The 27,255-nt window shown below is 36.0% G+C and overlaps 1 protein-coding gene across 1 annotated transcript in view; it reads right to left on the reverse strand.

The window, feature by feature from the left end:
* Positions 1-285: 285 nt before the first annotated feature.
* Positions 286-27,255, reverse strand: part of ugcg (UDP-glucose ceramide glucosyltransferase) — a 29,702-nt gene continuing 2,732 nt past the window's right edge. Inside the window, exons 2-9 of the mRNA XM_019111335.2 lie at positions 22,121-22,262; positions 9,996-10,098; positions 8,367-8,468; positions 8,122-8,234; positions 7,428-7,606; positions 6,373-6,459; positions 5,859-6,045; positions 286-3,825 (exon numbers count right to left, since the gene is read on the reverse strand). Of these exons, the coding sequence (XP_018966880.1) occupies positions 3,655-3,825; positions 5,859-6,045; positions 6,373-6,459; positions 7,428-7,606; positions 8,122-8,234; positions 8,367-8,468; positions 9,996-10,098; positions 22,121-22,262 (1,084 nt within the window). The 3' untranslated portion in view covers positions 286-3,654. The remainder of the gene's footprint in view (positions 3,826-5,858; positions 6,046-6,372; positions 6,460-7,427; positions 7,607-8,121; positions 8,235-8,366; positions 8,469-9,995; positions 10,099-22,120; positions 22,263-27,255) is intronic.

Raw genomic sequence — 27,255 nt, forward strand, 5'->3', positions numbered from 1 at the left:
AAATGAGTTTTCTTCGAACTTCAAATGATATACCAAGTAACAAAGTCATGCCTGGATCCTGTGGATGATTTTGCATTTTACAGTTTCAGACATGTGATGTGGTGAATGAATGGTGGCACAGAAACTCAAACACACAGGAAGTCAGACAGAGGGGCAGGGAACTGACTTCCATTGCTTTGAAAGAATCTATTGTATCACTAATGCAGCTAACCACAAACTACTAAAACTACTCTAAACGTAACAATGAGGATCACACACAACAGACTGAGACGAGGAAACACGCAGTTCTTATATTGCTTGATAAAGCTTTAATTTATCTGTAACGACACAGTTTCCAGCTGTGGATTACGCATTCAGCATCAAGCGTACAGTACACAACATCTACAAAATAACACAAAAGTTCAAAAGCTGAAGTCTGTCCAACCACACTTTTACACTGCAAAAAAACGAACAAATAAAAATGTACAACTTGATAAATTAAGCTTTAGGAAGCAGTGTATGTAATGGATATCAACCAAACTTCATAAATAAACTGTACATATTTTAAAACAAATTATGTATTTTTCTTACTTTTTTGTCAACTTTACAGCACATAAAATAAAAGTGGTGGATCACCACTAGACTTTTTTTTCTACTCTGACTGATGACCGTATGGTAAACATGTAGTAGTTTCTCTCTGTCGCTTTGAGTTCAAGGCTGTAGTAAAGAAAGATGACTTAAATGAGTGAAATGTCGCAACTGTAAAATAATAGCACATGACACTTAAAACTCAAACTGGCTTTGTCTCAAGATATTTTGAGACCGTCTAGGCAGCTCACTACCATATTGTCTCAACCATTCTGTGTTACTTGTTAACGCACATTTTCTCATACGGGTCACCAGTCCTTCACAAAACATGTTAATCCGACAAACATACAACTGTACACTCACGGAAAAAAGTCCAGTTCCCCACAAAACGTTATGATAATACAATCCTTTCAGAACTGACTTAAAAAAAAAGGCAATATTTCTGAAAACACGCATTCAGCAGCATTCTCTCACAGCCACACGAAGAGGGGAAAAGTCTAAACGGGAAATTTACAGTGCATCGTAGACTTTTCGTAAATGAGGTGAAGTTTCTTTTTTGACACAATATTTCACATATATATTATAAGCAGATACGGCTGAAAGTCAAAGAGAGCAACAGTTGCAGAAAATGCCAGCTTTCCCATTCCCTAAAGTTTCTACTGTGGTGTTTCAGACGTTACCGATAAGACGATGAAAAAACGTTAGTCACATGTTCATGCGAAGGTACATTCGGTTTTATCAGTGGTGCAGAACTATATCACATCGGGCCTTATTCAAAAGCAGAATGAATTTCTGATTCGTTCATAAAAACATTCTTAAGTAATAACATATCGCGAAACCATTATTATATAACTGTAGCACAGAATTCAATGCGATCGTTTACGCAAGAATGGTTTTAACGAATTATTCAATCTATATTATGCAAGAATTCATTCAATTATTCAATTCAATGCAAGTTTACTAAAGAATTATTGGAATAATTTGCAAAACCTTGTTTGCATAAACTGACGCACCAAACTGAATAATTGTTACCTTCAATTAAATAATTAGTAAAACCAATTCCAATTTACAAAAGAATAGTTTTACCAATTATTAAATGTAATGGTTTCACAAATTAATTCTGTAAGAATGTTTTTTTGAATGATTTCACAAAAACTCTGTTCGTGTTTCATGAATGAGGCCCACTGAGGTATAATCAATGTGTAACGGTCAACAAAATCTGAAATGTTTATTGTACCACAAATGGACACAGAAATGGGTTTGGAAGCTTGCTTTCGTTTCATAGCCTGAATAGAGTAGAACTAATAATGCATATGATTATTGCTAATTGATTGATCCCCAACTGTTAATACTTCAACTGCCATGTTACGAACAAATGGCATTCATTCCGTGGCCTCATGCACAAAACACAGTTTATTTCCAACAGTCAGCCCAAAGCGTTCAGTAGAACAAAATCAGATGTATTCAAATTAGAAATAATAAACCAACACCAGAACAAACACTCAAACAAGGGAGGGTTGGCATTGGGCTAAAACAGTGTTTAGCACTTCCTAAATGGCAGCTGATGGAATATGAAGACACATGCACACAGCTCAAGCCAACAGGTTTTTTTCAGAATCACATATTATGGTTGAAAATAACAACAAGGCTTGAACAGTTCAGGTGAATGAGTAGATTATCTGTTAAACAATACTGTCAGTGCCGGCATGGGTTCTTCTCGATCAGCGGCATGATTTATGAACACCACAAGAGTCAAGAAATGAGGAAAATGCAGAAAGAGCAGTTTAACAACAAAGTGCTGGCAGTACGAAACAAAAAACAAGCAGTTCCTCAAGATACAACCATAGGAAAAAAGGGGAAGATGGAGAAGAATGTCAATTGTTTCGTGAATACTGTTTGACTGAAAAGAGTATTTATGTTAAATGGGGAACGAGTAGAGTGCGACTGTCATATTTTGAAATGCATCAAATGTTTCTATAAAATTGAACACACACCCACTCATGCCAAATTGTTTCAACTCAAAAAAAACGAGTACACTTTAACTTCTCTAACTCTTGACGTCAAAAGAATTTGGTTTAACTGAAATGGCATCGGATGAAATGTTTGGACAATTTATATCCAGTCAAACATCAAGAAAATACTGACAGCTTCTCAAACAAACAGCAGCAGGGCAGGAAATGTGTTTTAGCAAACCCTGATCCTGGTACGAGAGCAACTACTGCAGAGAACAAAGCACGGGAAGATAAAGACCTTGAAGAAAAGCGTTAAAGATGTCAAAATTATAACAATAAAACCGCTTGCTCTTCAAATGGCACTAAATTTCATAAGATATGCGATTGAGTCTGCAGATATCATGTTGAGGAGTAAACCTCATGCTCCAATACTGCAGGAAGAATGCAAAGACTGTACAAGAGTCGTCGACAGTATGCCACAATTCCCTATGTATTACCTCTACTGAAGATATTGCTCTGTCCAGTAAACATAAAATGGACCTGAGTGGATCTGTTTCGAGCATCCAAAAGTCCAAAAATTTTTCAAATATGGCAAGATTGCTGTATGTTGAGAGCAACACTGTGATAAGCAAATTATCCATTCATGCGCTAGTGCCATTTTAACAGGCTTCAGTCATTCTCCACCCCACTATTATCGTTAAAAACTGTCCATCCAACTTATTATAAAATGGATATGTCACGAAATACAGAGCTGTTCAACCACCACTAAACATGTTGCAGGGACCTTTAAAAATAAAAAAAAAGTTACATTTAGATTCTTTTTTATCAGGGTTACTGATGCCCGCTGAAGTGCCGCCTCCTCGCCAGACATCGTTTCCACACAAGTTCTCTTCTTCATCACTTTTGGCTCATCTAGAACGAGGTCTCAATTGTCAAGAGACCGCACAGGAAAACAAAAAAAGCACCAAGGACATAAATAATCTATTTGTTAAAGTCGCAGGTTAAAAACTATCAGAAGTTGGAATAAAACCCAAAACAAAAAAAAGTTGCAGTTCGTTTGTCCATCTGCATCCACATCTTCTCAGTTCTGTGTCCATGTTCACACCAGTGCATAGTCCCAGGCACACGGTGCCGTTTAAACATCCAGGATTTCCTCTGCCGTACCTCCGCAACGCAATCGGTAGCGTCCCGCCCTCCAGCTGATGGTGGGGTCCCAAAGAGCGGACAAGAAAATCTGAATTGTCATGGACTCCCTGATGAACCAAGCCACTGCGTAGTCCAGCTTAGAGAAGGATGGAGGGCCGCCCTTTGAGGAAAAAAGAAGAATTACATGAAGAACTGACAAATGCTGCAGTTCAAGATAAAATGGCTTTGAAGTAGGGCTGCACGTTTAATCGAATGTGATTGTCATGAACATCTTGTTATTAAAGCCGGTTCTGTAATCAGTAGTAAATCTCCATCACTTGCTTTCAGATGGAGCAGCATTTACTACACAGAGCCGTAGTTCACTGACAAGCTATGCAAAAAAAAATTGCAGATGATATAATCGCATGATTATAAAATCGTTTGTGACAATGAAAGCTGTTTGCGTATCTTCTCAGTGAACTACGGCTCTGTGTAGTAAATGCTGCTCCATCCGAAAGCATGTGAAAATATCACATTTAATAACATGCTTTTACTCCAAACTCACTTCATAACTTTAGTCGAGTGTTTGAAGTAAATGAGTGAGATGATGTGGCTTCTTACGCAGAATAAGGCACGCAACATATTTCATAGCATTCTAAGCAGTGATTAAGGCTGTCGATTAGCATTCCATTATTGTACACTTTATTATAATAAAAATTATAATAATAAGAACTCAGATAAACCATATATTGTCATAGTTGTGTGTTTATCAGTCACGTTGAATCAATTAAATCAGTTGAATCTTCAGCAACCGCTATAGGGATTTTCTGGGTTTCTTCTGCAAAGTGTATTAGGAGGTTCAGCACAAGAGCGCCCTCTGGCCTTCGGATGGAGATTTACTACTGATCACAAAACAGTGCTTCACTGAAAGGTACGCATGACAATCGCAGCTTCTGCCTAATCGCGATTACGATTTCATTTCGATTTATATCTGTCGGTTAATTTGTAGTTTGAATTTGGTCTTTTTTTGTTTTTTTGTTTGTTGGTTGTGAATGAAATCTCTTTATTAATTTTCCTTTTAGTGTTGGTTTTGTGCCATCAAGAAATGTTTTATTTCTGAGTAAAATGAGGTTGGGATTAGAATTCATCCCAGAAACAATTGAGCAAGGCTTGATTTTATCCATTGGGAATTGAATGGATTGTCAAAAATGGTTGTTTTGTACCAGAAAGAATCCAGAGCTTAAGTTTGGGTAACACTTTAGTTTAGGGACCAATTCTCACTATTAACTAGTTGCTTATTAGCATGCCTATTAATAACATACTGGCTGTTTATTAGTACTTATAAAGCACATATTCTGCACCTAATACCTAATCTTAACAACTACCTTACTAACTATTAATAAGCAGCAAATTGAGGGTACTTTCACACCTGGCCCGTTGTTTTGTAACCTGGTGCATTTCCCTCCTTTCCCTCAGTTAATTTGGGCATATGTGAACACAGCAATCGCGCTCGGATCCGCACCAAAAAAAACGGTCTGAGATTGCCTGTATGAGGTGGTCTTGGCTCGATTGTTGTAGTGAGAAAGCAATCGGATCCAACGGCCCAACGAACCATGCTATATCACAATTTATGATGGGTAATTACATAAGTTCCATGAAAAACAGTAAACGATGTCTGTGGGTGAGCACGTCTTCGCCATTAAAAATCAAAGAACGCTTTTTCATTTTATAATGCGGTCTTATTGCTCTTCGAATAGGTGCATTTTAACAATGTTTTCCCGACGAATCCTGGACTCCTGCTCAAAATGATAAATTAATAAATTAATATAATGACAGCTATAAAAAAAAAAAAAAAAAAAAAAAAAAACTTCAATAAGCCCTCGAAGCTGTAGTAGTTCCATCAAAGCTGGTTTCATCCTGACGGATGACAGCTATGAGCGGAATTCCGGAAAATAAACTGTGGAACTTTGACCAATGACAGAACAGTTTACTCGCACGTGACTTGTATTAACAATTTTGGTCCATTTAGAAACTTTGCTGTGTGAAAGCAAACCACAGCAAGAATAAAAAGCAACACTGTAAGAATTTTAATCCCTGTTTCGGAACAAAGCAATCGATCTACAGGTGTGAACGCACCCTAAGAATCAAAAGTCGTAGTTAATAGTTTGTTAATAGTGAGAATTGGTGTGAATTTTGCTGTGTATCGTGTCTCACCTGTACTCCTCTCAGCTGGATGTAATCCGAAATGAACCAGGCCAGGCAATGGCACAGGAAAAACACCATGATGTCCCAGCGAAACACATGGTGGGCGGCCCAGCCGATGATAAGACTGGCCACAAAGCACTCGGAGATGGGCTCGATGACGGTGGCCGGCAACATGTTGATTCTTAGTTTGGCCCATCTAGCAAGAGCAGATAAAATGAGAAGAGCTCAGCAGTTTTTTTTTTGCACCACAAAATGGGAACTAGTACCATCTAAAGCCACAAAAACAACATCATGTGTTACAGTTGGATAGCTTATTCTGATAAACATATCAAAATCTATTCAAGATATGCTCTGTATTATGATGCAATTTGAAAAACATGAATCCATCAGCAACGCTATCAGAAAAATGCGAACAGCAACAAAAATAACCCAGTCCCATCACTGCACCAGAGGTGGCCCCATCAGGAAAACAGATTGGTTTCACTAGCAGACATATAAAAAGCTGATTGAACAACCGGCGTACCTGATCATGCGAGACTGGAATTGTGCAATGGAGTACGAGCCAGAATTCTGCATGGCTACCTGCGTTGCCATGGAAAATTTCCATCCTCTGCAAGAGAAACACCACATCATTGCACTGGCAAATAAAAGACATTTTAGCCGGGGCTGAGAGATACGATTCTAAACACACATTAGAGGAATATTTTCATTCAAAACAAAACATTTGGTTATGATTTATTCACCGTCATGCTGTTCCACACCCATATGACCTTGAGATGATCTTTTCCACACAATAAAAGCATAGGGAAACCAGACATATTAAATTAAATTTGTGCATTCAAATAAATTAATGACATACTAAATGCTAATGTATGACTTCAAACGATTTGATAAGGAAAAGATCAAAACCGAAACAGGTATTTATTAAAAACCTTGAAGTCTTATATCTGAATATACATGGAAGCGAATTAGATTTCACACGAAACGATTAAGTTATTTTTTATTTTTCTTGTAGTGTTTTTTTTATTTTTATAATAAAGTTTTTTATTTTGTTTTGTTGTCAAAGCAAAATTTTTAAATGTTTAGTTTAGGTGAAGTGCATAAAAATGCAAAGAAATTGTATTTCAGCTAGTTGCCTAAAACTCGTAAATAAAATTCATAAGAAAAACTCTTTAGGCTCGTAAATAAAATTCAAAAAAAAAAGGCAAAAGAATTAAAAAAAAAAAAAAAAAAAGAATTTAATTAAAATGAATAAAAAATTAAAAATAAAAACAATAATCAAAAAAAAAAGAAAAAACATTAAAAAAATAACAAAAGCTATAATAGTGTATCAGTGATATAAAACACTGATAGTTGCAGAAGGACAGCCTTCACTTTCATCGTATGGAAAAGAGCAGCGTGAACATGCTGCTAAACATCTCCTTTTGTGTTTCACAGAAGAAAGTAAGTCAGAATTTTGGACCTTCATGAGGGTGAGTGAAGAACAGAATTACAGTTTCTTTCTTTCTTTTAAAGACAATGAAAAAATGTAACCCATAAGCCATTTTCACTGTACAGATATTATTAAGTCTGGCAAACCTGTCTGCGATGGCCTTGGCCATGAAGTAATCTTCAGCGATGTACTGGGCAAACGCAATCAGCCCACCCGCTTGGTCCAGGATGTCCTTCCTCATGAGACACGACATCCCCGTCACACACTTGATTCCCGTTACATTGGCCGAGATGTAGGAACGAGGATGTGAGGTTCCAAAATAAACCTGCAGGATTTCACACGGGACAGTGTTTATACTTCACATAATTCATCTCGGAAGATTTGACGCATTAACAATCGCATTACGTGTGATTATTTATTAGCAGAGCTGTCAATTTAACATGCTAATATACTGACTTCTAAGTCTGTTTTCGTAACGTCTATAGCTCATCCGTCACAACAATGTAACATTTATTTGATTGAGAGACCATTAGTGATTAGGTTTTACTTGAAGCTTACAAAAACGTCATGAATAAACCAATATTGTCAGCAGTTAATGAATTTTAATATCATACTGATTTGGCAAAAGAGCTTTAAAGTTCAGAGGAACTACAACATATGGTGTCCCATTTCAAGTCTCTACTAGCAACAGAACCACAACTTGTCAGTTTTATTGCAGTGTGACACATTCTTCTGATACATAGTAGCAATGACGTGTTCACAAGCATCTAATAAAGATTTCCAGACGACCAACACTGTCCTGACATAGAATTCAGACGGTCACTAGTGAAGGCTGCTGACCTGCTCCAATGTGGCGGCAAATCCTTGTCTGTCTGCCACGTAAGGAAGGCCGTGAACCAGTCCCACCTTCTCCGTCATCTGATTAGCCATATCAGTGAGAGTGTCTGGCTTCACTGTTGATATAAGATCATAGTCATAGTTACAGGAAAAAAGTCTTAGTAAAGAACTGCATTCACTGAAACACTTTGAGATTTGATAGTTTGTTTAAAGCGCTCGGTTTTAGATCATAATGAGGGCAAACTCACCTCGAATGCCACTGTCACAGATCCAGACGAGTTCGTACCTTGCCCCCTCATAAGCTGGCATGAGGTTATTTATTTTTGGATTGATGCCAACTTTCTTACCCCCTAGAACAAGATAAAGAGAACAAATGTCGGTAACTACCATTTGGGCTGTAAAAGATTGCATTATAGCATCATAAAATCTGGCCATTTTGAAAGAAACAAGTGTGGTTATCAATTTAATTGTGTCACTGTTTTGTCAGTTACAAAGGTTTCCAGGGTAGAATTACATGAATAGTAATATTTACGGATATTAAAGTATATTAGAAAGATCTGAAATATAAAAATATTTCTCTTTTGGTCTTATAACGGAGACAACATTCCATGTAAGCTGACTGATATCCAGTCCACAATAGTAAGAAAATAATTATTATTTCTATGCATTTTTAATACAACCCCCATCCCAGGTCTAGATCAGTTCTGCCATGTTCTCATCTAGAGATCAGAAGCCATATCAGTGATATTTTTAATATTACTCATATACTATTATAGTATTTATTAATATTTTTAAATAGGTTTGATATTTTCAGTTTGATTTTAAATAATTTTGCTATGTGTTTTGCCATTTTTAGTAGATTTAGTTTTTTTTTTTAATATTTCAATTTATTTTTAATTCAGTTTTAGTACTTCAGCATACTATATTTAAGTTAATTGCCAAGGCAGCATTTCTAATATTATTTTTGAAATCTATTATTTCTACTTATTCAAATTTAAAAAAATTATTTGAATATTTTTAGTTAACAAAATAACACAATTCAACCATATTAGCCAAAAAATAATAAAAAAAATTTTAAAATTTTTATTGTAAACAAAAATACAATTTTATATTATATTTTTAAATTGTGAGAAGTTGTATTATTATTATCATTATTTTGATTTGAAATTAAAATAAAAATATTAAAATAAAAATTAAGATTAATTTTAGATTAATGCAGTGTGTTTGATTTAAGAATTTGACTTTAAATTAAAATGCACATTGATAGAAGTCATATTTAAAAAAAAAAAAAAATTGTAACAAGTCTAGCGTCCTTCAATAAAGCAGCTTCTCTTTAAATCCTCTTTATGGATGTGATGTTTATTTGTGGACTGAACACCTAAAGATCATATGGCACAGGGCCTCTGAGAGCTCTAATGCATTTCACCAAGCATGCGCTTCCTCCGTCTGAGTGGCTGGTGGGGGAAACGACTCGGAGATGTTTAAAGCAACACAACCTCACAGACGTTACATGTTTTCTAACATGGCTTCAGCTTGATACAAAGCAGTGGATGACAGCTTCAGGACGGATAACAGGACCCCAGAGAGACACCCGCTCCAGTAACCAGCTGTTCCTAATGAGCAAGAATCAATATCCTCTCCAAGAGCTACATGTGCATATACACAGCTGAGTTGTGGCGCACACGCGGGTCTCCGCGCTCCTCTTAAGGGGCTCCTCAGAGACCCTACCATTTCCCTGCATACGACTAAACAAAACTGTCAAAGACAGCGGAAGCCACGAGGGACGAGAGATGCTCCTCAGCACAACACTCCCTGAGCTTTCTGTATTATTGACTCAATTTCACATAGAAAGATTGAGATTATCGTCAAATACTTACCTATAAATAACCTGGCATCAACATTCGGATATTTGCCCAGCAGCTTTTTGCAAACATCAATGGCTGGATCGTCATGGTCTTGGACGCACAGCAGAATCTCATACTGTGGAAAAAGGCAGAAACAATTTTGAGCAAGTTAATATGGCACACTTAGAGGCACACAGTTCATAAACGCAGGCTGTTTCTAAGATGCTATTCAGTTACCCACAGAGCAGCACAAGCTCCATACTGCTGTGAGGAGATCAAACTGGCCAAATACTGGCATCATTACACACAGAGCAAAGAGGCTGGTCAATCATAACGATTAAGCTCAGTGCTGATGTGATGGTATATAATAATTTTGGCATCGTTTTACTGTAAAATATCCATACATGTCAGGGTGCAATTAGTAGGGAAGAATGTGGGAAAATATTATTTTTTTTTTGAAATATTTTTTTGGTGTGTGTTAATGTTTTTTAAACTGTTTTTTTTTTGTGTGCAAATCATATACACTGTACATTGTTCACATATTCAAAATTGGATATGCCTTTTATATGATGAATGGGTTTGTGAATATGAATATGTTTTAATTTCTCAATCCATTTAGATATTTTAGGGGTATTAAGTCATTATAGAAATAATAAAAGGCTCATTAAAAACTAATTTTTATGAAATGAAAAACTGACAAGTGGTTTGACAATTTTTTGTAAAGAAAAACATGCAGTAAAGCAGTTAAAATATGAAAAATATTTGAGAAATCTTTGTCCTCTAAATCAGTCATGCAGCGCACGTGTAGAGACTGTGTCAAAAATTGATAATCTCTAAAGATATGAGATAAATTGACATGGCAAGGTTAGTTCAGGCTGTCATAAAAATGTCATATGGTGTGACTCTTAAACATATAAAATAAGTAACTTATTAAATAAACCAAATTTATAAAAAAAAATTATATTGAAAAAAAAAAAAAACTTTCAACTAAAATTATATTTTACAAAAATCAAATTAGTATAACCAATACTTTTAAGCCATTAAATACAGATGCTTGCTTCTCATTTCATAATTTCTCCTCAACCAGAGGACAAATTCATAAAAAAGTGGCACAACTTTCCCATATGCTCACTATTTAGTCCATAATCTAAAAAGAATAGACTAATGAAACACCCAAAATAGTAACAGACACAGGGGTGCAAACAGCATCTGCCAAAAATATAACTGAAGAAAAAAAAAAAATGTATCAAGGAGCTGAATATGTCCCCTATAAAGCATCAGTAAACTCGTAGGATCTACAAAGCTGCTCTGGGTTTTCTATTGATCTGAGCTGACAGCACTGAACTTCAGCACTCGACTGAACTGAGCAGCAAAGAAAGCGTGGCAGGCCACATAACAAAAGCTTTCAGGGAAGGCAGTGTGAGGCTTGGAGTCACACCAGGGCCAAAGTGAGAAAGAACAGGCCTGCGCTCTGACAAGAGACACCCGTCCCCCTCCAGCCACCTCATAATACTCCACAGCCACCATGTTGCCATGGCTATGGCGCGGGACACGGGAGCCGAAAGACAAAGGGCCTTTTCTGTGCTCTCAGAGATGCGGGTATGCGACAGTAACCCCGAGCGAGGTTATAGTTCTGCGCTGAAAGACCGGGAGCCTCTCATTCAATCATTTATAGATGGGTCCGGGAGCAACCCCTCCAATTTACATCCAGCGCAAGAAATCAGGAGCGCCAAGATCAGCCCGTCCCAAATGAGAGAGCATCAGAGACTAAACATGAGGTTAAGAAATAGTATGAGTCAGATGAATACTGGCGTCAGAGAGAGGGGAAATGGAAAGCAAGGGGAAATCCAAGTGTGCAACATTCATCGTAGATCTTGTTACATTTGTGTGTCGAAAACCGCTAAAGAGAAGTGGTTGTGTATAGGGTTGTTAATAAATCCAGCTTTACCTCCAGAAGTGAATATAAGTTTTTTTTTTAAATGAATTTTGCAAATCGCCTTTCCTAATAACGTGCTAGTTAGCAAGTTTCACAATCAATGTGGCTTCTCTCAGAGAACTGCGAGTCACCCCACGGAAGAGAGGGGTGGGGTCAGCAGAGCTTATTAGCATTTAAAGGGAAATGCACCATTACAGCTTGCTGTGAACAGAGCTGTTTTTGACAGTTTTACACTACTAGGGCCCTATGATTTCCGTGAAGCAGAAAACGCAGACAGAATCGCGGAATCTAATCATAAAAACGGAATTCACAGTTTAACGCGGAATGTCACAGATTTTTTTTCAAATTTTGAATGAATTAATCAAAAGTAGGTCATTACACTTAAATCAAATCGCGATTTGGACTAGAATCTGTAACTATTAAGCCACAAAAGTCGTTTTAAATATGTATCCTGCATGTTCTGCGTGTCTCTGTTAATGAATGGTGCAGACGCGTGGTTTCATTTATTACGCACATATGGAAGTCTGGTTTGATGGTTAAAATTATTTAGACACGCTTTTTGATTAATAAACTTTAATTTAACTATTAAAAAGGAGTGAAGAAAAATTTAAATGGAAAAAAAAAAAAACTGAATCCAGAAAAATTTAAACGGAAAAAACAGAATATGGAAAAAAAATAAAACAGAATTTAGGAAAAAAATAAAATGATTTTCATAGGGCCCTACACTACCATTGAGAAATTTTAACCAAAGTACGTTTTAGACTTTTCATTAAGACCCTAAAGAATCATTTCAACTTGTGGAAAATGGGCATCTGACGACCCCTTTAACACTTTAGTTTAGGGACCAATTCTCACTATTAACTAATTGCTTATTAGCATGCCTATTATTAACATATTGGCTGTTTATTAGTACTTATAAAGCACATATTTTGCCTGACCATATTCTACATCCCAAATCCTACCCAACTGACTATTAACAAGCAGCAAATTAGGAGTTTACTAAGGCAAAAGTCTGAATTAATGGTTTGTAAATAGCGAGAATCGGACCTTAAAATAAAGTGTGTGACCGAAAATATTTGCCATCTCACAATTACTGACCCACATGGTCACAAAATTACAACAAATAGGCTACAGGTTGTCACGCCCGAAAGTTTGGTTTATTGTGTTTGCTGATCTTTAAATATACTTATTTAATTAACATTATTATTAATGCTTTGGGTTACTTTTTTGTGCATCTACGTGCTTTTCTAAATAAATGAACTGAATTAATTATACTTAATTGGTCTGCTTATTTACATCTGTTGAAATGGCCTTTAAATTAGTTTAGGCAAATGAGGATGAGTTTAAACTAATGCATGTCCCCCCATAAATTAAAAAAAAAAAATGAACAAAACCATCCATCCATAACAACATTGTACAATGGCACAATTAATAAACTGCTAAACTGACAAATGTCACAAAGTTGCATTGTGGCAACAAATTTCACGTTTCCGATTGCCACAATATTGCCATGACTAAAGTTTGGTCATCAGATCACACTGCAATTACATAACTCTCATATACTTTGGTTAGCTCGGTTACAATCTTATTACCAAACACAAAAGTGGTCATAAAAAACAGAAGACCAGTGTTGACCAAGTAAATGGAGTAACAACACCAGAAAAGGCACGGGTCACCTACAGCCATTTTCCTGACCTCTGCTGTCCATTATAATCAGTGTTTCTCGCTTTCAAAACCTCAGAGCAGATGTCCCTCCCGGCATTACTAATTTAGAAATCTGGGCATCTATTCCAGGAACCCTAATTGCCCAAAAAAACACTATTACTTCCGTCTCTCGAAGGAAGCTGAAGCTCAGCTGATGCCAAACAGGGAGTGACATACCAGACAGCAGTGTACTGTAGGTTAGGTGTGTCTTTCAACAGAACACAGAGACCAAACAAACAAACCACCATGACACACAGTAATTCTGAGTACTGCGATTCAAATGAAACCACCGCTCAAATCAACTGTGTGTTTATTTAAGAAAAAGTAAAAGCAGATGGTATTAATCAGCACATAAGCATGAAGGCCGGAAATGATTTGATCAGAGGTTAACCAAACACCCGGACAAATTGTCACGCAAAAGCATTGTTAAATGAAGATTTAAGCTGCACATTTAGCATTGTTGGTGGCTTAGCTGAGGGCGTGATTTTGGTAAGTGAACACTGAAGACATATTTTAAATGTGATCAATCTGAACAGCTCTTAACAGCCGAACATGGCCCTCATGACATCCCGATCCAGATCACATTCCACTGTTTTGTGCGTCATTTAACATTCCTGGGATCCTGGGCTGTTCGGCACATTTACTAATATTCAAATCATTTTTCTCTCTAAACCACAGATTCACTTGGAGGTTGATTTGGACTGGTCACTGCGATACAACCTTGTTGTATGTGTTCATCTGAACTCAGAGTAATACACTCCTGTTGGTAGCTGAGAGCATAAACAGTCATAACCAGCCAAAATATTTAATGAAAAAAAAGGGTGAACTGTATTGTCAATGGCTGATGTCCAAATTACTAAATGAATAAATAAATCTACAGTTTTGTTCTGATTCTGAGTGGGCCTAAGATACAAAAAAAAAAATGCTTAAAATGAGAATAAATACTTGTAACAAATAATTGTGGAACAGTAATCGATTTGATTTTATTTGTTGATATTTAATTGTTTTATGCATTTGCAATTATACGGAGTTAAAAAAAAAGGGGGTTGAAAGTTTTCACTCAGAAAATTATAGTAAATTTAACAAATAAATACAAATGGCAAGCAACACATTAAACTTAAGAATTTTTGAAGCAGATAGACTGAAAGTAATTTCTTAATAAGAAATTCGGTTTATTAATGCAGGTATTCTTTGTTGAAGTGTTGCCAAGTCTGTGGTTTTACCGCAGAATTGAGCTACTTTAACACTGTTGTCGTGGTTATATTCCGCGGGTTGAAGCGATTCCAGTAACATGATATTTATTCCCTGGAATGCAAATTTTAGCAGGGGAACCCCTGGGAACCCAATTGGGCGGATTTTCTTATGAAAACCTGGCAACCTTGCCTGGGAGTCAAACCGATGTCTCATATTACAAGCTTTAGCCATAGCCATTCAAGCACTGAATTATCGATCTCTCTGTACCTTAAATGGCAAACTGCACCAAAAATAGAGATTAAATTGACAGATAAACTGAACAAAAAATAATAATTTTAACTCTTTTTTTTTTAGCAGATAATGGGATTTTTAATGATTTTTAATCCCATTATGCAGTGTTTCCACCGAAATTACCCGGAACAATTGTACCAGGAACTTTTTTCCCCCTATACCTGTTGCTTTCTGCGTTTCCACCGCGGTCTAAAGCACTGTGAAGATTAGGCAAATAGTCTGGTGAAGTAGGTCTGCGTGCATTTCTCAATACAAAGTACGCAAATTCCAGACTTGCATCCTCGTAGTTCGGACTTTGCGAGTTCGACTCGGGAGTGTGATCTCCCGTGGACGGTAATTTTGCAAACAGCAGCGTACTTGATAACATCAGTCAGCTCGCTTTGTCTACTGCGATTTTCCTCCCTGTATATTTACAATAAGACGAAATAGGATATCAAATACCACTGCCTCCTTTCGTTTTCATTTAAACAATAATAGCTGCAGAAATGTACTTAGTTCAGGGAAATGTGTATATATACAGCCTACATTACAATGAAACGAAATATTATATCAATTGCCTCTTTTTATTTTCATTTTAACATATAGATAAATTGAATAAAGATCAAAGATTACCTGTTAGATTTACCCAAAACGAATTATATTTTATGTTTAACCACTAAAGAGACATCAGAGCCAGCGGCAAATGTCAGAAGGACTAGCCGAGTTGAGACTGCTCTGATCGCATGGAGCTGATCGTCTCTGAAATCGGCGAAACATATTTTTAAATAGGCGCTGTCTTTATAAATAAACCGCATATTTGAGTTTTAAACAACTACATTCTCGCCTGAAATACTTTTAAAACTACATTTCATGACACAATAACAGTAATTTTTTGAAAATTTTCCGAATAAATGGTGGTTGAAATCACAATGCTGCGTGAGCGCAACCAATCAGCATGTTTAGCGCACAAGTCCCGCCCCCGAAAGTTCAGGACAAATTCGTCATTGAAAGAGAGGAACTACTGCCCTAGAGGTTGTGATTTGTTGTGACGGTTGAATTGAACTGGAATTAGGTGTGTTGAAAATGTTGAAAGAAGTGACTCTTGCTGTTGGCATATCTGTTGAAAGCAATTCATTATTTTTCATTTATATTCCCCATGCACTTAAATTTAGAGCTAGAATAGAATAAAGCTACTGGCTTAAAATAAGACTTCCTCTTGCATACGGCAAAAGCTGTGTTGATGCACAATTGGCTTGTTTAGTCGAGAAGAGATATTTAATTGATATCCTGAAATCTACTTCAGTAAACAATAAATAAAAATACAAAAAGCTTAAATTTTTAAGGCCAGCATCCTACAAGATGAATTTTAATTGTAAAATTTGATACTGATAAGCCTTTTTTTTTTTTCAAAATAAATTTTTCATGATACAGCTATACTAATTTTTTTTATAAATTAATGTTTATTTTTTTGTCTTAATTAGAATTAAAACAATTAAAACTAAAATCAATTGTTTAAAAGGAATACAAAATTAATTTGGGCATCGCATTACAATGTATAGTGTGAAATATGGATATGAACAATTTTAATCATTAGTTTTTTATAAAGATTCACTTTAAGGTTGTGTTACATTTCCTTCTGTCATCATCTAAATGTAAAAATAGGGAAAATGAGCATGCACAAACATCCAACATTGTGCAGTATCAATAAATATCATCTGATAATCAATATGGCACCAAAATATAATGCTGCCCAATTCTACTTTGGCTAAAATAAAGGAAAAAGTTCCTAAAAGTATCGAAGCTTAATCAATCATTGCGTGTCACTGAGAAACATACAGACTGTCTGGAACTCCAGGAACAAAGATAAGGAATAATTTAGTTGTCCAATCAGATCAAGGGGACTAGAGCTAAAAGTTGAATGCAAAACATCTGATTGGTTGTGATTGTGTGGCGTCAGTAGTAGTTTCACGTGCAGTGCAGACAGGAAAATGCTTGGTTTGGAAACTGGTTAAGATTAAATTATTTAAAAGGGAGATTTTCTAGATCTAGATGATTAGAACTGATTCCTTCACAGCAGAGGATTTATAAAATAACCCTCCCCTCCTGTCGTTCACTTGACAATTCACAAAGAATGCTCCTAAAGAGAGGAACCACTTCTCCAACGGCAAACCTGCAAGGAGCAGCAGCTGGAGGAGGAATCAACATCTGTGCTGCTCAAACAGCTGTGTGACGGAAAATAGAGCAGAATGTCCCATCTGCAGAGCTGCACGTCTGAATGCACCCCGTCATCCCGAATCCCACAGGAAGAGCAGCGGAGGTTTATCCGCCTCCATCCACACTAGAGTCTGCATTAAACTTTGATCGGTGGAATGAACTACAGAAGCCTCAACCTTCATTCGCTGGATGACGCACTGCGAAACGAAAGTCTACAGATTATTCTGTAGATCTCAGGAAACAATGACTCATCACTTAGGTTTCTACATTTATTCATGTAAAAAATAATGCAGAAGTTGACTGAAAAAGTAATAACTGGAACTGGATTTATATTTATACGTTATTGTGCAGTGGCATTTTCTTTAAGTAAGTTTTTAAAAAAGCAGTGGGTTTTAAGTATTTTTAACAGTAAAGTACTACACCACACATAATCCCAAAGTGTAATCCACCAATCAGAGAAGTCGCATTTTAAATGAATGAGAAGGGTCATGTGTGTTTTATGTGGTTAAGTTTGTGATATAAAAATGTTAAAAAGGCCCCAAAACTGACCCAGATAATCCAAGTGCAAGGAATTATGGTAGTATTTATAGTACTGTTTTTAAATTTGTACTGCTTTAGATAAAAAAATGTTTTTAATTTTTTATATTTTTACTGTAATAAAATAAAGGTCCAATATGAAAATACGTTAAAAACTGACCCAGAAAACTATGCTGAATAAGTTACATCATTTGCAATGTACTTTTTAAATACTCAGTAAAGATTTGATTAATTTCCATCAGAGTTGGTTTTATTACAATTCTTTTAATGCATTGACTAAATGAATGAGAAAACATTTCCAATAAGTTAAAAATATCCCACTGCCTTTAGATTAGATTCAGGTTCATACAAACAAATGCAGTGCAAGTCTAATATTATTACTAGCAATCAACTACAATATAATCACAAGAGATTAAGGGCACTGGACTTTCTGTTCAGTGTAGGTCATGGAATTGATCTATCGGTAAGCTTTTAAGATTTTAAAATAAATATTGTGGTATTCATTTGGAAGCAAGGGTTTACAGATCAATGCAAGCGGGAGATGCCTCATGTTACGTTCGTCACGATCGCAGATAACAACATCCCGGATCAACACTGTTCATGTATTGCAAGGTACAATTAAATTAATTTACATTTAACCCGTTTAATATGAAGAGACCTACACTGTACAAGACGCGAGAACAGTCCACTATTTAGGTTTGTATAGACTCACTAACTTTAACGTTAGCTAGTTTTAGCCAGCGATACCTTGCTAAAGCACAAGATGACATTAAAATTGAAACTTAATGAGAGTATGAAACCAGAAAACGAACGTTTTTGTCAACATTGGGAATAGGGTTGAATGCTTACGGACATTTTGCTCCGTTTTGTTTGGGTTTAGGAAATAGAATAAAATAAATTCCATTGCCTATCCTCTCAGGATACCTGGAATCACTGTTACAAGTACCCCAGGCACATCATTTTTCCATTTTTAAAGCATAAACCCCATAAAACCAATGCGAGCTTCAGATCTTCCAATGTTTCTTTATGGTGCTGAAACCTAAAGATGTCCGAGTTCCGCTCCCCGTGCAACTGATACTCGACTGTCACTGGCTCATCTGCGTTCGAGGGGAGGGGCTTACCGATAGGTCAATTGCATATTATACGCCAGATCAATTTCATTTTTAATTTAGGAGCTCTGACAGATGGCTTACGACAGAGCACAATCATCCAATGGTAAATGGATTATTTCACAGAGCAGCCACACCTGGAAAAGCTCCTCATTAGAAAAGCATCAGTAATTTGATCAAAAGCTTTGTGCTCAAGTCACAATGCAAAATAGAAACACTGTAATTAGATGGTGGCAGTACTCAGCAACAAAGATAAGTATGTATTATCAGGGGACGCACCCTGTGTATTTCCATCACGTCTACAGTAACCTCTTCATTACTGCTGAACCTCATGAGGAACATATCTAGGTCTTACTTTCCCCCCAAAAAATGACTTTATTAATTTGCTTTAAAGAAAATTAAGCCCATTTAGAATGTACAATCTCTTTTTTTTTCTTGGATCAGTAAATCAGCTTATTAGAAGGATCATGTGACACCTAAGACTGGAGTAATGATGCTGAAAATTCAGATTTAATCACAGCAATAAATTACATTTTACAATATTTTCTAATAAAAAACAGCTATTTTAAATTGTAATAATATTTCAATTTTTTTACTATTTTTGTTAAAAAAAATGCAGCCTTGGTGAGCATAATACACTTCTTTCCAAAACATTACACAATTGTATCGACCCTAAACATTTGAACACTGAAACTTTGTCATATGATAAAAAATGTCATTACAGAGATACTTGTGGGGAAATTATCCTTAAATGATGGCAAAATGCTAAAATCCAGATTTAGTTTCTTTATGCAAAATTTTGACCTGGACATGTTTTGTATGTACCTCATCAAGGTACAGTTTTACCTTTTCGAAATCCTCAGGCCCGAATATTTGGGATGGCTTTGGATACATACATTTGCCAGGAAAATTTGAACATCTATTCAAATAGCCAATAAGGCTCTCCAGTCAGTGCCTTAAGAATGTCCTATCAGAATATCCTGTAAACCAAGAACATAAACTTTATTAACATAAAAACAAAGTAGCATTACTTCTGGGAATTCCTGTTTTATCTTTATATTATCATCTCCTGCTTTCTATGTTGGTGGCCTGCTATAAGTCAGCATCTGTGTTTTAAAACATCCCAGCAACGCTATTTGACTCTAGCCACAAGCAAAAAAAGAACTGCAGAGAACATAAACCGAGACACACATGACGCATAAATGACAGCAATGCGGGAAAACAGCGGCAGTGTGTAACAGATAAATGCCATCTCGCCTACCCAAGGACTATAGCCTCTCCATCAACTGGGTCAATGATCCACCAACACCTGGTGAGCTAACCACATTTTTTTTCCATGAACATAATGAGAATTTAAACACACATCTCCTACAACCACTTAGATGCAACACAGGAAGTCACAAATTTACCACCTAACAAGTACGCACATGTACTGTTGCAAAAGTTGTGAATTGGAGCACAGTATTTCACCACATTGATGAAATATTTGCAACCTAAAAAGTAGAGCAGTACATTTCAGTCCAACTTATGAAAAAAAATTTGATCTAATTCAACAGTATATTTAATCTTCAGGCTCTCTCTTTTAAGAGTCAATTAAGGCTGCTTTTACATGACAACGGTGTAGTAAAAACAGCAAAGTTTTTCCCTTGCGTTTTTAAAAAGTGATTCACGTTTACACATATCCATGAAAATGGCCAAAAACGCTGTATTACGTATGCCAGGCCAGTAGTTGGCACTGTCACCTTGTTAATAAACAGTACCTGTAGTAACGGTTATAGGATGTATATGATGCTTCTCTGCTGCTGGTTGTAATATTGGTGAAGTAAATCCACACTTTGCTGAAGAAGTGTTAGCAAACTCTTGAGCAGCAACAACAGTACCATGTACTCTGCCATTGTTGTGTATGTTTGTTCGCATTTGCCTTTAAAATCAACACGTACTGCGCATGTCTACATACCTAACACGTACCTACACACGCGCATGACGTCACCGTTTTCAAAGATTCCTGTATTTAGTGTTTACATGGAAATGATAACGCTTGAAACCCGTTTTCCGAAATATTAGTTTCAGTCCCCAAAACGCCGGTGTCGTGTAAACGAACAATCAAAACGCATTTAAATAGTTTCCTGTTTTTGGCTGAAATGTTGTCATGTAAACAGCCCCTGAGAGGCAGAAAATCATTGCTTAAATATGAGCAATAACGTAGTATCATCCAGCTAAATCAAAAGTGTGGTCACGAAAGTCTTATTTTGACATATTCTCTTAAAGTGCCCCATTATGGGTAATGAAAGGTTCATATTTTGGTTTTGAGAGTCCCCAACAACAGGTTGACATGCATGCAAGGTCAAAACACACTTTCATTGTCTTATAATACGCATTTATTTTTACCTTACTTCTTCAACGACTCTTAAACGATTCACTCAACAATTCATTTTTCCCAACCCCTCCTCTGTGTGTCGCTAATCTGCGGTGATTGGTCCGACTGGATCATGCCTGTAATGCCTGATAAAGCAGCGTTTGTGAGAACAGTGCTGCTTTGTGCACAGCATTACCGGGGAAACAGCTATTTTTACCACTCCAAAAGCCGCACCTAGTGGCAAAAAATTAATTTGCATTTTCATTCAGACTAACAAGTAGGCGGGCAATATGCTAATATTTCATGTTGACGTCAACATGAAACGGCTTGGGATTCTTTTAAAAACAGCTTGTTTCAATGATTTAGAGTCGACTATTTCTTCTGAGAGACAATAACTTTATAGGTGCACTTTCAAATTTAAAACTTTGCAGGATGTTTTTATTCACTTAGAGCTGTGTTACACACTGCATGAAAGGTAATTTTCAAAAATCCATATTAGGGGCACTTTAAAAGCCAAATGGCTTAATGGCAATATTTAACGTATAATTGTCTATTGTTTTTAAAAAAGCTATAAAATTTTAAATCTACACTTTAATTTGTCTACCCGTTTGATTGCATGGAAGATAATAGCACACCTCTCCTCAAGCCGCACAATTTTAGGCATCATTTCTGTCCGTGGCAAATACAGGCCTAGATGAGTTACGCCCTGAAGTTTTGTACTTAAGGGTTTTTCGAAAACACATAATAGCAAATGCTTATAATAATAACTTTCCTTTAACCAGCCACTTGAATCTGCAGTGTGAGCAAAAGCAAGGTCAAAGAGTTTAGAGGATGGTACCTTGGGATAGTCCAGCTCAAAAAACGTCTCCAGATTGTTTATGAGATTGGGGTCCACACCCTTGAGGGGCTTCAGCAGTGACACACCAGCCAGTTTGCTGTACGGCACCTTTTCTGTGGTCTTCTTGTTGAGATGCAAACGGCTGAAAAGAGAGAAGGAATGTTTTTAGATTACATTTTGCATTTCAATGGGGGTAACACATTACAAGTAACGAGAGTTACATAATCAGTTTACTTTACACATTACTTTGTAATTTACAAGAAAATTTCTGAGTAACATTATAAACAAGTAATGCAAGTTACTTTGTTTGACCAGCAATAATTAAATATCCTCGCAAATATAAAACACAAATATCCTTTTTGTATTTTATCCCATTTTATTAATTAGTGCCTTTGCTGCTGACTTTCGATGATCCAATTAAACCATGCAAATTAGCAAATATAACTTTAGATTAACATAACATTTGTCTTTTTTTATTACTGAAGAGAGAAAAATGAGCCCAGCCCAAATGAGAAAAAGTAACACATACGTAATGTAACGCAATGCAATTAGTTACTTTTACTAAGAAATGCAATTATTTATTTTTTAGAGAGTAACGCAATATTGTAATGCATTATTTTCATAAGAGCATTTCAAAAATCTATCAGGTGTTCACAGGGTAAAACTTTGAGCGTATATTCATGCAAGCAGGATGTTATGTTGCTTCCTTTGTGCAGGATGGTGAATTTTAGGGAGGTTTTTTGTATACTGTTGTGGTTAGGATATGGTTTGTTTTGTTTTTGGAGTATAATTTTGTGCAGGATGGTGAAACAAACAAACAAAAAAAAAAAAAAATCCTGTGCAATTATGATTAATCTTCTAAATCATTTACAGAGAGAAGCACTGTGATGCAGTTAAAAACATTAAAGTGAATTACACTACAACAGGTCTACAACAGGAACCAGGTCTATGTTGCACACATTGAGTCAAATCCTGGTTACTCTATTTGCAAGCAACCTGCAGTAACCAAATGAAGGCTGCAGCACATAAGCATGCAGTGGGACGGTGTATTATTTCAAACATTGATCAACTGTTTGTTTGCAGTTTGACTGGCAGCTGATAGGCCGCCTATGTGTCGCAACAAGGCAGGTGATCCAACTGGTTTAGTTTCCCCAAGTATTAAAGATTTTCGGCAGTTTCACACATTTGTCATACTTTGATTAAAGGAGGAAGTTTCATGGTGCTCAAAGTCTATTGGGTCAGGTGGCTGACTTTTATTATATTTATTGTTCCTATAAGTCCACTGGACTCAGATATTATGTTACGAGAAGCTCTTTGGCTCAGTTTCAGGATGTAAATCAAAGAGCATTCCTGGATGTCACAAAACTCATTAAAAAAACTTCTTATATTCAAACTAGTTCTGAGAACTGTTCATGTTCATGCCTTGTTTTGATGGCAGAATGTTTAGGTAATGCAGAGTTAAGCGTGTCAGTGTTTATAGAGGCATTTTAAAATTGGAGCAGTTTGATTAGGAATTCCAACACCTTCCTCTTCTAAGGAACTCCGCTTGTGCACTTCCTATCTGTTCCTGTCTGAAGGGCCTGGAGTCTTTCCTGACACACTTGCCAGCACTCTACAGAACAAGCGCAGAAGCTTCCAAGACAGCAATAGCCATTAAAAGCTGGAAGAAAGTTTTAGCTGTCTGAGCGTGTTTGATTCTGAGAGATAAGTTTGTCTATCTTGACTGCCAAAACACCACTGTTATATATAAATGGTCATTTCTATCAGTGCATAATAAAGCTATATATATTGGTCATATATTGTAAATATCAGCATCAACCGATTACTGTGCCTGTACATCCCATTTGACTCAAAACATTTTAGACCACAAGCATAAAGTTGTATTATACATACCGATAATCGGTTTAACCGATATTTGTTAAAGCTAATCAAAAATTTCTTCTTAATCAGTTATCGGTTCATATGCTTGTAGGAATAAATGGCATCCGCTTTTTGGTAAAGTAACTTGCTTGATGTATTGTTTGCATACAACTAGCAATCATTTTTCTCAAGTGAGAAATGTATTGCGTTCTTAACTTTATGTTGCCTTTTCACTATCCCAGACAGATAACAATCATTTTATTTTCAATAAAGAGAAGTACAGGAGCTGTGTGAATATATGATCATATGCAAATGTGGAATTTTCAGATCCATTTTCTGCTTTGGTGCATTAAAATACTTGAACATTTGCTACTAGACTGCATGCGACTGCATAACGCATGACTAAAACATTATTTTTAAACCTTTTTTTTTTTTTTTTTTTGAAAAATGTTATGTTATGAATAATTATTTTATGATCATTACATAATTATTTATGGTATTTAGTCCCTGAAAAACCTACTATGCTTTATTTAAAATGTATTGACAATCATTTGTTTTGTGTGGATATATACATACATACAGTCATTATTAATTAATTTTAACATGGTGAATAAGTGCAGGGTAATTTACCACCAATTTTTTTTTTTTTTAAGGTAACCATGTGACTGCCAAAAATCTGTAACAATCATATGCAAACATAAATAGATTAGATAGCTCAAAACAAGGATGAAATTTCACAACAATTTTGCATAAATATAAGGGCAATATTATTATTTTTATTATTATTATTAATCAATTATTTTATAATTATTTTTTGTTAATTTAGTTGTTTTTTTATTAATTTTTATAATAATTTTTTATATTATTTTATATTTATTTTTTTTTTTATATTTTGTTTTTATTTTTATTTTATTAATTTTTGGTTATAAATTTGTTCTGCATACCGGTTACCAAACCCTTAAACAATAATCAGTATCGATCATATACACACACATTACATTAGCCACCTTACCTAAATGTTCATTACCCACATTGCCTGATCACATCCCACCCTCTTCTCTCTTAATTTTCATCTTTTTACCATCAACAATACAAAAACTGACTAGCCCTTTTTGATGACATATCACAAATCTGTTTGTAAAGGAAAGGCGTTCAAGTCACGTGTATGTAATGTTTACTCAGCTCCACACATGAGTCAGGGAGGGAATTTCTGAAAGCTCTGGGAGCAGCTCTTCATCAGTTCATGTGAGAGCCGCTCCTGCTGGAGGTGTCCGGCTCTCTCACGCTCTATTTAATATGGGGGCAACACGGCCTCATCTCGCCGCCTCACACCATTAGCGCAATGGGAAGCGACGCCAACCCAAGTGCTCAAAACTTCCACTAAAGACCAAATTCCTAAAATAGCAATGACTAAATTCTAATGAACCATTGGCAATTCATTTCCCTTTGATTACTTATGGTACACGGATGGCCCAAGGCGAAAACACAACATTAAAAACAAAGCATTATTTCCTAGACACAAATGAGATTTGTATGTGGGAGGCACGTAATGTTTGCAAAGTCATATAGCCAGTACTATTGCTCATACTCACATTTGAACAAATCTAAGTATTAGGTAAATAAGTAGATGGACCTACATTGTTTGTTCTACAGATATGAAGGGTATTTTTTTAAACTCGTGCTGCTTGAGGAGAGGCAGGGCTCTCAGTAAGGATCACCTGATGATCTTGCGTCACTGTATGAAACTATGAAGTGTCTTTATGCCACATCGTTTATATGTACATCTCATGACATTATAGACAAAGTCTTAAAAGATTTTGTGAAGAAAAAAATATGCATGCTTAATATAATTATATAGGTTTTTTTTATATATTTGTATATAAAGTTGTATATTGTATATATAGATTTTTTTGTGGTCATGTTCGTGAAAATGCTGCAATACTGGCAAGAACAATTCTAAACTACAAGCAGGGAAAAAAAATCTTATCAAGACGTTTTTACTGACTATTTTTATAGTGAACGATACAATGACAAAACAAACTCCAGAGATTTAAGGTGCAGGCACATTTCCAGTGTTTTGACTCATTTTTGTGGACAAAATCCAGTTATTTTAAAAAAGTGAAAGTGAAAGTGACAGAGTCAAACTCTCTTACCACTAGCCCACGAGTTCCCCTATTTTTTTTTTTTTTTTTAAGTGAAAGTCTTCTATTTTTTTTTTTATAGAAGTCCACAATAATAGGGTAATTTCCATTAGGGCGAAAGATTTCCCCGTGCCAATTTTAATTTGTCTGTGCTTGATACATCACTACTGACAACAGACAAAGGACATGCCTGCAAAATTTCATCCAAATGTTCTCTAACGTGGTCGTTGGCTGTTGTGAACAAATAAGTGAAAAAAATCTGGTTAAAAAAAAACTGGTAAACCGGTCTGAACTACCAGTACTCTCACTTTGTGGCAATCCTACATGAAGCCATGAAGACATGTGCAACTTCCCAACTTTATGCAAAGAGGAAAGGATTACATCAAGAAATTTTACTAAACAGATCCTATCACACTGGGTCAAACGTCACATACCACAGGAGTAACAATCAGAGCTGAGGAACCAGGAAACACGGCAGGCGAGGTTCATACAGGACGGGCTTCACACCAGATTACTGAAACTAGGTGTACTCGGGACTCTAAGAAACTCTGTTACATCACCGAACCTGTATTTCTTCATCTTAACGTATCTCCGACGCTGCCGTTGAAGAATTACCCAACCAGATAAACAATATACAAAAACGTCACATAAAAGACTATTTGAGGAATTGTATTTCTTGATATTAAATTTTCTAAGACGTTGCCATGATTTTAAAAACAAATCCATTAAAGGTGACATATCATGAAAACCTGACTTTTTCTGTGTTTGAGTGCTATAATTGGATCCCCGGTGCTTCTACCAAACCAGAAAATGTGAAAAAGAACAACCCAGTAATTTTTTTTTTTTTTTGGTAAGCCTTTCTCTGCAAGCTTGTGAAAGCCGAGCCGCTCAGATTTTGCTCCCCGTTACGTAGAAAGGGGATCTTATTGTAATATTACTTCCCCTTAATCTGCAAGTTTTCACCCACTGTGCCATTACTTTGTTTTCACAAGCAACAAAGGTGTAGCAGTTCTTCTGACATGATGGTGAAAGTTCAAGTTCACTGACGAGCACAGAACACTGTTTTGAGTAAAAGTCTCATAGGAGACTAGAGAGTTTGTGTATATTTATTGTATGTTACGATAGTGTGTCTCA

The sequence above is a fragment of the Cyprinus carpio genome, chromosome B10, assembly GCF_018340385.1.
Source record: "Cyprinus carpio isolate SPL01 chromosome B10, ASM1834038v1, whole genome shotgun sequence".
Classification (NCBI taxonomy): Eukaryota; Metazoa; Chordata; class Actinopteri; order Cypriniformes; family Cyprinidae; genus Cyprinus; species Cyprinus carpio.